The 12,760-nt window shown below is 46.9% G+C and overlaps 1 protein-coding gene across 1 annotated transcript in view; it reads right to left on the bottom strand.

Annotated features, from left to right (window-relative positions):
- Window positions 1–12,760, bottom strand: part of CHEK1 (checkpoint kinase 1) — a 167,672-nt gene that overhangs the window by 15,150 nt on the left and 139,762 nt on the right. The window contains exon 12 of the mRNA XM_086957409.1: window positions 2,595–2,696. Within this exon, the coding sequence (XP_086813535.1) occupies window positions 2,595–2,696 (102 nt within the window). The remainder of the gene's footprint in view (window positions 1–2,594; window positions 2,697–12,760) is intronic.

The raw sequence follows: 12,760 nt of genomic DNA, 5'->3' as shown, positions 1-12,760 counted from the left end.
CCTGTTCTCCATTGACAGCACGTTACAGAACTGAGTGTCCAATAAGAGTGAAGTGGCAGCACTTGAGTGCAGCCCTGATGAAACTGCTCTACGCTATACAGCAGTGAAACATGTCGGCACTGTAGGTAATGGTATGCATGACTAGCTACCAGCCTTTTTAACACTCAAGAGCACGCAATCACCACCCTACGAATAAAAGTGGATAAGGGATTGGTGTGTTGTGTGTGGTTTTAGGCACTCTATTATTATGTTTGTGTGTGTTTGTCACTAGCAGAATTTTCTGCACTTCACTGTAGCACTTTATACGTTGTTTGTTTTGGACACGTCTTACTTTCTATCACCTTTATTTTCCCGAGGAGCAAGTGACCACCGATGATGAGACAGGGGCCTGTCTGGAAATTGCATACCAGTTACCCCGCTTGGTGGTGTTTCCGTGAGGGGTCACTTGCTTCTCGCACATTTTTCCTCTATTTAGAGTGAAGTCCAATGTGTGGTGTGGACTGTTGTGAACAACCAAGATTGGGGTCACTCTAAGAGCTTTGCTCTGTTGGGTTGTCTTGGAGAACAGATATTTTAAACAAGGCAGAGCACAGTGCATTATCTCATTATAATGTGGATAAGAGAGTAGTGGGGAGTGGGATGTATTGGACCCCCCTTATGTCACTGATAGATTTACTCGCCATTTGGATTGGGTCTCATTGTATATTATTCACTATAGTGAAGCCCCCAACTTGGCTTCAGTGATCTTCAAGTACCCAACAGTGATCATCATAGTTCCCACCAGGAACTACGGTTGGGGAGACTTTAACTCTCCAACACTGGGGTACACAGCTCAGTCTTCATAGTTGCTCTCTTCTAGAAACCCCACCAGCTCAGGAGACATGCTACATCTTACTGGATTCAAGCAAGCCCGGCTGAAGACGGCTGTAATGCCAGAAACCGATCCTGGGAAGCTTGGTTCCGGTCCAGGGAAGACATGGCTTGGGAGTTCGGGCTGGACTGTTCCCATGAGGCACAGGGTCAGACTGATTTGCATATGGCCATGTCTGAACTGGGGTGGAGGAGTGAGCTAAAGAACGGTGATGAATTAAACCCAGATCCGTTTGACTGGGGGTGAGTGTTTGTATTGTCAACGCTCCGTCCATCATCCCCTTTGGTTTTTCTTTGTTCGCCCTAAGTTGGCAGGGTATGCCCAGACGTGAGTCCCTTGCTCACTTTGCCACTGATTTGCATATGGCCATGTCTGAACTGGGGTGGCGGATTGAGCTAAAGAACGGTGATGGATTAAACCCAGATCAGTTGACTGGGGGTGAGTGTTTGTATTGTCAACGCTCCGTCCATCATCCCCTTTGGTTTTTCCATCTTACTTCTTCGGCAGGGCTGTCAGGCTCTGTTCCTCTATCAGCAGGTAGGTTGGCTTCTAGGTGATTCAGTGGAAAATATAGCTCTTCCAAGAAAGGGTAGGCTGAGGTGATGTCCCCTCATCTCTGGGAAGCTGATTGTCAGGTAGACAGCAGATATGGTTGCCCAGCAGTCCTCGGAGTATTCTGCAGAGCACTCTCTTCCTTACTCATTGAGAACTTAGAACTGGATTTTCAAGAGGGGGCCCGCATTTATATAGTAACAGCAGAGAGGAGATGTGTACCAACAGTCTGCACTTTCAGAACAGGTTTGGGGTGTTTCTCATTTCAACTGTCCTCTCCATGGCACCGTCCAGATTCAGCCTTGACCTGGAGTGATGATTCTCATAACACTGGTGTCTCTAGCCTGGAACACCCACAACAGAGGCATGGTGCATGAGCTTTCTGCACCCCGCTGCCATCAGCCAAACTGAAAGTGATCAGGGGAAACTGAAAGGGTGGGCCTCACCTAAAGGGCTCCATTCACGCAGCACAACAGGAATTCGCAGTCACACCCTTCACCCCTACGATTCACTAAAGGGTAGTACTTTAAGAAGAGCAATCAACGGCCCTTCACTCTGCAACATTTCTAAGAAACCTGGTCTCCTCATCTCTAACATGAGTGTCGAGGTCACCTCCCTCTATCTTCATGAATTTCAGCAACACACTGTCTTAGAAAAACACCTAACCTTTATCTTGTGCAAAAGGTCAGGCCAGGGATATTCAAAATGGTTTTCAGACGCCTCCTTTACTCTGGTTCTCTCTCTAACACATACACCATGTAGTCCATACACACAAACACATCCTACAAAAGGGATGTTAGTGTCAGGAGTTGGGTAAGCACATGGAAGTGGAACTTTACAAAAGAGGGCCTCCACTCCAGTAACACAGGTAAAGAAATATGTTCCCAAATATGGATTCACAAAACAGTTAAGTGATGTATGCTTAGAAATACATTGATAAATAATTGAGTTCACTCTACTATGGTGATGCAATTGAAAATAAAATGGAAGACACAACATGGAGAGAATTTATAAGAAATGTATTGAGAATTATTTACAGAATCTTAATATGTACCGAGGGACTACTTGCATTCAGGATATACATTCAATTTCCAGGGAAACCTTTGAGTTAAAAGGTCTTTGGTATTCATGTGGATGTTCAGCTACAAATTTACAGAACTTCAATACGTACCTTTGAGAGCCGAAAGTCAACCAGGATCTTCTGATCCATCTCAACCAGGTTCACTTTGAAGATTAGTTTGTTGTTTCGCCGGTCAGTAGTGGATACAGTCACCTTATAAGAACACAGGCAGACAAGTTAGCAGCTTAATAATAAATTGGTAGTGCAATTTTAAAAGGGCTTGGAACCAAACAATTAATTAGAAAGGGCTTCATGGGAGCACATGTACTTTTGAGGTATTTGCCAATCAACATTTATGCTTTAGTATCCCTCTTAAAACTGCCAGGGATCGGGAGGAGAAATAAAGAAAGTAAAATCTATTTAAATAACATATCCCACTAGTCCACACTGCCCTAATGGCCTGCCCAGCTAAATATGAACCCTAAAACAAAAAGATAAAGATCAATTCTCATCTGATCAGGAGCGAGGAGCACCCAAATAAACATACCTTGGAAAATCAAAAAAAGAAGTACTCCTGCTGTTGTGGGCTACAGTGTTTGTATTACCTTTACAGCAAAGCATTATGCGCTTGTTCTGAAAGATCACATACATTGTAAGCAGGAGTTTGGGAAGATAGAATAAATTACTTACCTTTGGTAACTATCTTTCAAGTGGATATGCTATTTAACTTCGGATTCCTCCCCTTGTGATAATGTCCCTGCTATCAGACTGGATCGGAAAACTTTAAAGTAGAAACCTGCGCACCCATAGGTGGTATTGTGCATCTCCAGCTCATGTCATTCAGCCCTGTAAGGCATGCATTGAACTGCACATAAGCACCACCCATGTGCTCTAAAGTCAGTTGCTCACTTAGGTTGTAAGCGCTCTTAGATACAGAGACTATCAGCAGGCTGTTATGACCAGTGTGCAGATCTCTAGATGGGACCTTGATAGATGGGAAAAGAGCTCAGTTCACAGAACGGGGTGGTGAGAGGGTCGGCAAGTAATTTGCAGTTAGAGTATGAATCAGAAAGATCTTTACTTAAGATAAGCAACTTGTTCTTCTAATGTATACTTTAACCGCAGATTCCTCACATTGTCAATAGATACCATAGCAGTACCTCCCAAGTGGTGGGCATGTCAACTGACTCCTAACAAAGTCCTGAAGGATTGAGCGTGTAAAATGCCCCTCTTATTGTGTCTGGCTGTCAGGGCCGGAGTGATTCATGAACGTATGAACCGATGTCCACATAAACACCTGGCAAATGTCTAGCACAGATACTACACGTACTAATGCAGTGGTAGCAGTCTGGGCTTTGGTGGAACGAGCAAGCAATTGCTCTTAAGGCTTCTTCTTCTCTAGTGTGCAGCAGATCTTTGAGCAGAGAACAATCCATCAGTAGATGTCCGCTTTTGAGTTGCTTTGTCCTCCTTTGCCCGAGAGAACCCCACAAAGAGCTGATCATACACAAATGTTTTTTGGTGCAATCCATATAGGGGTTAGTGCTTCGTATGGTCCAACTGATAAAGTCTCTCTCCCTTCTTAGGCGGATGAGTTGGGGCAAAGAATGCCATAAGGGTGACAGGCTACTCAACTTTAAAATGGCATGGCCCCTTTCGATAGAAAGGAAGCACAGGTCATCAACATCAGATTATTAGGAAAGAATGTTGTATAAGTTCGATTGACCATCTTTCTTTAAATCATCTATTATCATTTTTTGATAATAGATGATTTAAAGAAAGATGGTTGATCCAGCAACTGCCAAAAAGCTGAAAGAGTTGACAAGCAGCCTCTAACAGTGCCTAAAGCAACTTCTTGCTGGGCCAAGGACAAAATGACCAACATACAATTTAGACAATTTGGCTTGTAGAGGGTCGATCTGTCAGGAGCCACACCAAGTCACAACCATTACCTAACAACTGGTGTACACTAATTTTGTAGTGTGCTGCCTAGCTGCCAAGATGATGATTACAACCTGAGGAAGGTAAAGAAGGTCAGATGCCACAGGTTAAACACCAAGCATGGAGATGCATTTTGTGCAGGTCCGGGGACAGTACAATGGCCTAGTGCTGTGACAAGATGTTTTGAAGTTGCAGCTTGATCAGAGGACAGATGCTCATGCTAGGCAGTTACGGGTACCACAATTTCCTGGCCCAATCCAGCACCACTAGGATGACTTGGGCCAGGTCGTTCCAGATCGTCAAAACTCTGGGTTGGAGAGGCACAGACAGGAAGGCATAAACAAGTCCCGAGCACCAATCTAGACAATAGGTGTCTCCGAGTGAAAGCTAAAAACTGCTTTACAAACTCCAAAGCGCAAACTTGCTTACATTGCACTTTCTCTGCGGTGGCAAAAAGATTGAGCCAGGGTTCTCCCATTGATGACAGACACCCTGCACCATGTTCAGGTTTAACTACCGTTTGTGTTCTGCTAAACGTCAGCAGCTGAGTTTGTCTACCCTAGCGTATACAGATCCCGTCAGGTGGTTCACCATAAGAGAAATTCCCTGGCGGTCCAGCCTCTTACAGAGGCGTAATACACTCACCAACCCCTTTAGGACCCTTAGGTTTTGTCTGTCAAACCCTCAGCTCAACCCTGGGTAGCTGTGGTATTGAGAAGCAAGGCTTACACAGTGGAATAAGTGTTTAAACAGCACCAACACAACTGAAGAAGAAATCAACACAACACTCAGGAAATTCAACACCAATTTATAAAAATACTGCATTTTTGAAAATTTTTAGACACTACAATAAAAAAAATAGGGTTAACGGAGATATTTATTTTATAAGCAATAATAAAAAAGGCGGGCGTTTTCTGGACTGACGCCAGTTTTTATCCTTCCCGCTTTAAATACAGTTGGGACACTAAAACTGGAGGTCCTGAGATTCCCTCTTAGAATCGCCGCCATTAATTTGGACTGAGCTCTATATTGCCACCATAAAATGGGATTGACCTTGATCTGAGGATTAGCGACAGCTATGATATATATATGAGCTGGCTTGAACATAGCTCCACAACAAGGATTTATCGTGTTTAGTCCGACTCAGAATAGGGTCCTTCCTCATATGCAATATCCATTGTCCTGAAGATGGTCTGACGGACTGATGCCATTTAAGACTGAAACGTCAAATCCATCTACTTTCAAAATATTGATTGTATCCAGTGATCATTATTCTCATTCGGAGATATGGCATTGATATTTTTGTTGGAATAGATGTTTTCTTCATGAATTGTAGAACAAATTTGATTTAATCTCTTTCATGAATTATTGCTGAATTCATTGTTCATGTTATTTCTTTTTAACTTGATCTACATATATATAAATATCATTGTACAGGTCGCTTAACGTTTGTATATCTGCTTCCTTCAGTGCGCAAGTTCCGCACTGGTTACCGCCCTATGCCTCCTAGGTGTACCCAGGGTAGGTAGCGAGGGCGCATATGGTGCTACTTGGTACGCTATGAGAAGACAGCGCCAATAGCATTGATACGCCACTCAGACCAATAATTGTGTTGGTGCGCTGCCCGTCCTACCCGGGTGGAACAGTGTTACTATCTGGGATCCCGTGAATCCAGGCATCTGCGCTGCTGTGTCTTAAAGTTTGTGTGGACTTAGCCAACGCGCCACCAACTGAAGTTGCACCCCCAGATAATATTGCTCAATGTTGGGCAGTGATAGGCCTCCCTGAGTGGTCAGTGGATACATTTTAGCTAATGATCCTCTGCTTTGCAACCCATGCCAGATAAACTGCTGCATGTCTGTTTCCAGATTTTTTCTAGACGGTGGCCAAAGATGCAGTGGCAACTTTGTGAAGTAATAAAGCAGTCGTGGTAGGACCACTATTTTTAGTAATGCAACTCTGCCCATAACCGCAAGTGGCAGGGTACTTCAAAAGGCCATCTGCACCCTTACCGGCGTGACTGCCCTGCACCAGATTACCATCAGGAAGATCCTGAGAACTCCTATATATAAGAATACCCAAATATTGGAACACTGCCAGCTGCCAATGGACAGCCCTACCATTGATGACTAATTGTGGGTTAGGGGTAGACTCTACGAAGGGATACAGGCACGAATTTTCCCAATTCACCTTCAGACCCGACATTGAGGCGAACTTGTGCAGCATGGCCTCAATTGTCGCACGTGGCTGTGCCACATCTCTGAGATATACCAGCAGATCATCTGCGTATAATTAGACTGCATGAATCCTGTCTCCTAAATGGATTCCCCATTCCTCTTAAATATTACGATGCCCCTCTGCCAGCGACCCCATTTGCGAGCGCTAACAATGGGGAAAGTGGGCAGCCATGCCTCGTGCTGCATTCTATGGGAATCCGCTCTGATTTATATGGGCCTGTCTTGACTCTGGTAGTTGGGTTCGTATATAGTAACTTAACAAGGTCTTGAAACACCTCCCCCAGTCCATATTTATGCAGTACAATAAATAGAAACCCAAATTCTAGGGTGTCAAACGCCTTCTCAAGGTCCAGTACCAGGCATCCAGCATGTTCCCATCTGTCCCTGGTGTAATGCGCCACTCGGAAGAAGCACCACAAATGTAGTGATGTGCTGAGGGCAGGGACAAAGCCATTTTGGTCCATGTGCACTAGTTGCGGCACTAATGGGGCTAATCTATTTGCGAGTATTTAGCTAGCACCTTGTAATCTGTGTTAAATTCTGCTAGTAGGCGATACGATCCCAGCAGCTCTATAGCCCTGTGAGGTTTGGGCAAGGACACCAGTAGAGACTCACTAAGCGTGTCCGGAAGTGTGCCCATTTCCTGCGCATTCTGGTACATTGTGAGAAGACGAGGCGCCAGGGCCTGTTGGTAAGCTTTGTAATACTTGGCCAGATGCCCATCTGGGCCCGGTGCCTTGCCCATGGCCAACAAACGTATAGCAGCATGCTCTTCCATCAGCGAAATTGGCTCACTCAGTTTGTCCCTTTTCCCTGTCCTGACCTTGCTTAGGGTTAAAGATGCTAGAAAGGAGTCTACATCTGGTGGCGTGACATGGTTAAGGGATTGGTGCACTCTGGTGTAATGTGCGGTGAACCAACAGTGAACATCATATTATGTAGTGAGCATCAGTTCTGTTGCAGATCGCAGCCTCAGCACAGGTACCCGCGTCTGTTCTTGACCTACCATGCGTGCCAGCAATCTACCCGCGATGTCTGCCACTGCATGAATGCGCGCAGCGTGCAACGCGTAATTCAAGCAGCTTAGCATGCTTATTACGCTGTGCGTCAATATTCTGCTGTACACCGTCACCCTGTGCTAATTCAGCTTCGAGTTTGGTTAAGGGTCTTCAATGTGCTTCACCTCCTCATAATATTGTTTACTAATGCACCAGCTCAGCCTGATACAACAACCTCGGACCACCGCCTTGCCTGTGTCCCACAGGGTACCTGTGTCTGTAACTGACCCTGTATTGGTTTCAAAATATGATTCTATTGCTGTGCCTACTGCATCTCTGAACGGAAGGTCTTCTAATGCCTGGGGCTGGAGCCTCCATAAATGTGTAGTGGGTCCCTTATGGCATTGTAATGCCACGATATGTGGGCTGTGGTCAGAGTGCGTTTTTCTAAAATAGTCCGCATTGAGGCATTTTGCCAACAGCAGTGCGCTTGCAACAAAGCGATCAATACGGATATGAAGCCTGTGCGGGTGTGAGTAGTTTAAGTACAATTTTGTCTGTGGGTTAAGGGCCCTCCATATATCTGTTAGGTCCCATTGTTGCAGCCATTCCCCCAGGTTTTTTTACCGTTGGATGTGGCTACAGTCTGTGGTAATGGCGGGAAGGGCCTATCAAGCGTTGTGTCTAAGACCAAATTAAAGTCGCTCCCCAACAGCCAGGGGACCTTGCACCAGCGTGAGAGCATGCCTGTTAGTGTGTGCCAAAATATGCTCTGTTCTGTGTTCGGGGCATAGGCCGAGTAGCCTGTGGCTAGAACTTGACCTCGCGAAAGACAAAAAGTAACTGTGGGTCTGAGCAATAAACTTGCTATTCTGTGTCTGACAAAAAACTCACTGCCAACTATAATAATAAATCATCACGTGTGACTCAAGCACGACAAGATACTTCCAAGATCTGAAAGTACCCATCCGTTATCGTCCGGTACCGCCCTCGTCATCATCTGGGACTCCTCACACCGAGGAGAGTATACCTGCAACCACTTGATGTGTAAGAAGCGGATGCACCAGTGTTTTGAGGGTGTGTAAGAGGTGACCGTGTTCTAATAACTGAATAGCAGTGCGTAAAAAGAAGTGCATATGTGAGCGGGGTGAGAAATATAAAATTGGAGAGTAGAGAGGAAAATACATTTATTAGATGCCTCTCAGACTTCCAATAGTTAAAACCAGTGCGGGAACATAGTACGTTAAACAAATAGCTACTATTTAGATTATGTAGGTCAACATGTTTCTGCAGTGTATGGATCGGACAAGGTATCCGATGCTTTCATCAGGACCGAACATCGCTCCTGCATTGATAAGAATGAATGAAAAACAAAATTGTACATTGCAATTGTGTCACCTGGACGTCCTAGGTATATACAAATCCTCCAAGGTACTATTTGGTAGGAGGATAGTACTACGCCGCACCTGGCTGCAGCTTAGGTAGGTAGAGCACCGCTCTGACCGCCGGTACTCTGGGCGTCCCTCCGAGCAGTCTCGGTGACACAATTGCAATGTACAATTTTCTTTTTCATTCATTCTTATCAATGCAGTAGCGATGTCTGGTCCCGATTAAAGCATCGGATACCTTGTCAGACACAGAATAGCAAGTTGATTTCTCAGACCCACAGTTACTTTTTGTCTTTCGCATTGTCTTCTTTTGGGGGGCGTATCTGTGCTTGGTCTTTAAATATACCCTTGGACCCTCTCTTTACCGGTTTTGTCCTTTAGAACTTGACCTCTCCAACTCTGTTGTAACCTACAAATTTCTGGCTGTGAGATATGTGTTTCTTGCAGAAGTGCCACGTGAGCGGCATGACGCTTAAGGTAGGCATATATCCTGTACCTGCGAGCTTGCGTGTGGAGCTCCCTAACATTCCAGGTAATTACGTTTGTGGGCGGCATAGTGCATGGTAATATACTTGCACGTGCTGCAGGCAGCTGGTGAAGTCAGGGATGTAGTAACAACATGTGAAACTTCTAGTACTTGCTAAATGCAACTGGAATAATCATAAGGCAAGGGGCTGGCGAACACGAACATGGGTTATAGGAAGGAACCTTGTGCGGTTCAACTGGGGTAGAGCAGATAGACAACATGTGTCTGCCGAAACTGTTAATAGCACCATAGGGAAACTCATGGCAATTATCACTGTCTCAATCTTATTATGAGATTGTGTGGGGTGGGCTAGAGCAAACAAGCGAAATATGTTGGATGGGTCCAGCTTTGCGCTCGTGAATGTGTGCACTATGCTGTGCCTTATGGGATAGGCCATTGACCAGAAGCCTGAGATGCGTGCATATCTACGCTGGTCTACCCAAACGTCATATGCCAATTAGTCTAGTAGGGCAACCCATGTGTGAATAACCGGTGGAGCGTATATGCCTCATATGTGTGTGCTGCTACGACCTTATACTTCTGTGTCCATGCACCGTATTTTGCATTAAGTCATCAGCAGTTTGAGGCGTACCAGTCAGGAGTGACTGAGAGTCCTCATGGACCGGCCAAATAGCATGCGAAGTGTCCTCGCTCAGCGACTGTTCAGATAAGGCATCTGCATCTCTGCTGCTCCGCCGATCTCTCAGGTCCGCCACTACCTGCAATGCATTCCCCCTCCCATGAAGCACCTGCTCGAAGTTGGAGGCGGCCCTTGACTGTGTTGGCCATACCGCTGTTCGTAACTTACGCCTGGTGTGGCGACCCCTGCGAGTACCCGCCTGTGGTCCCGTGGTGGGTTGTCTCTGACTCGGCAAGGTGTGGTGACCTTTGGTTTCTAGCCATTACCACGCCTCCTCAGCTGTACTGAAGAAATGCGTGGAGACGTCCACAACCACTCACAATTGGGCAGGCAATATTTCAGATTCAAGTCCTGCATTCGCCGTTTAACAGTCAGGAAGGCACTCCCCGGTCTCTGTACCCCAAGCCCATAGTCGGGGAAGAAGAGGACTTGTGAATTGTCCACTTTTATTGTTTTGTTGTATGATGGCTTTTGTGCCTCACTGGCCCCTTGAACTGGACCAGCAAGAGACATCCTTGTTTGTAAAGGCATATGTTTATACTAGTTGATTCAATGCCCATTATATTCCCCATGTTAGACTACTGTTCTGATTTGTTACCTTTGCCTCAAATTGTAAAGCGCTCCGATATCCTTCGGGATCAAGTTTGCATTATATAAAACTTTATAAATAAATGAAATAAATAAATAAAGTTCATGAGGCGGAACAGGAAAGGCCTCGGACCAGCACCAGGCAATTAGACGGCGCCCTTTCTACTGCGAAGAAAGGAGAGGGCGCACCGGCAGGCATCAAAGATTGCAACCAGGTTTTAGTGTACACCACTGCATCTCCGCCTTTAGTGCCTTCCGGCACCCAACCACGCGTACATTATTTTGCCTTGATCGACCTTCTGCGTCATCCAGTCTGCATTCAAAGGAGTGGAATCTGGCTGTGAGATTACGCACTTCCGTGGTCATTTCTATGGCCATCGCGCTGACCTCTTTTACTTCCTTCTTGAGGTCATTGACTATCCCTACCAATTTTCTATGATACGCGTGCAAGAGAGTGAAATCCAATGTGACCTTGTCGATGCAGCCTTCAAGAGACGTGCGGGTCTGTGTCAATGCCGCTCTGATTTGCATCACTGCCTGGAGTACAGTCTATTTTTGATTCCAGTTTAGAAGGTCTGGATGCGCCTGATGCTTCAGATTCTTGGTTGGACTGAGTTGGGCCCAATGCCTATCGCGTGGGTGCTGTTCGCGTACCTGTGCGCTGCCTGCCCATTCCGTCGAGGTGCAACGGGGATGGGGTATTTTTCTATGCAACCTCCTCTTTCCGGTGCTTCGGATAGGTTCCTCCCGTTTGACCTGTCAGGAGCAGCACAATTTTCTGTGCGCCAGGTCCAGTCCAGGCTGCACGCCAGATCCTTGCGCCGACTGTGTCGGCCCCGATTGTGCAAACTATTTGTGGTGCCTGAATTTCACCCCAGGTAGGGCTCTTATCGTCTGGACTGAACTGAAACTCAACCCTGACGCGGTCCTTCGTATGCTCCCAGGTGTGCCTCACGCCCAGAGGACAATACTGTGTTCTCCGTCTGCTCTCAGGTTGTAGAAGGGCCAGGCGCTGGGGCTACGCTCCATCCCACCAGTTAGGTGCACCGTTAGTCTCTGCGAAGGCGCAGGGTCATCCTATATTCCCGCCGCAAATACCCGCCTGACCCACTATCTTCCCACATCGTTTTGCAGCCACATGTCCGTATCTTCCAGTCCTCCCTAGGCCACTGCACTGAATAGGCCTGTAAGTTGGCCTCAGGGTTTCCTTCCACCAAGTCTTAAATCCTTCTGACGTTCCGGACAGGCATGGGGCTCCTGTAGGCAGGGAGCAGCTGGCAATCCCACACTAGTGTGCCCAGGAAGGGGAGCCACAAACCCCTGTGCGCTACGCTGAAGGGGCCCGCACCCCACGCCACAAGTGCACTCCCTCATACAGTGTGTGGCCCAGGTCCGTTTACCTAACCAGGGTCGGGCACACCCTCTCAGTCCACCAGCCCCTGTACTGGAAGAGTTTAATTGATCCCAGCAGTTCTCGCCCCGAATCATACAGTTCACACCGCTGCTACTCACAGTGTTTCAACACAGCGATAACAGGAAGTTTCCCCAGGGTATGTGCGGCCCTTCGCACTGCCCCAGCTTTCAAGTGGCGCTACACAGCATTCGCCACAGGACCCCCAGCCGGCAGTTGTCGCTCATCTGTGTTCGTCACGAGGTGGGAGCACCTCTGCTTCTCCCACATCGCACAGGGACCCTCCGCTCCTCTCCGGGTGCCCTCAGCAGCTCCCGATCAGGTCAGTAGCAGTCTGTTCGCGTAGCCTTCAGTCAATCCCCGCTGTCCAGTCACCATACTCATCGAGGGGCTGTCGCACTGTAGTCATCCAGCTAGGTTGCGGCCAACACCATCAAGCTCAACTCGCTGTGCACAGTCACACATGTACACCAGTCCCAATGGGTTAGTTTTTGCGACCCGATGGCACAGCTATGCGCAGGATAAGTTACGAGTGTGCTGGCCATGGG

This window comes from Lissotriton vulgaris, chromosome 2_1 (genome assembly GCF_964263255.1).
Source record: "Lissotriton vulgaris chromosome 2_1, aLisVul1.2, whole genome shotgun sequence".
NCBI lineage: Eukaryota > Metazoa > Chordata > Amphibia > Caudata > Salamandridae > Lissotriton > Lissotriton vulgaris.
Note: the sequence above shows the minus strand (reverse complement) of the source record. Positions and strands in the feature narration are given on the sequence as shown.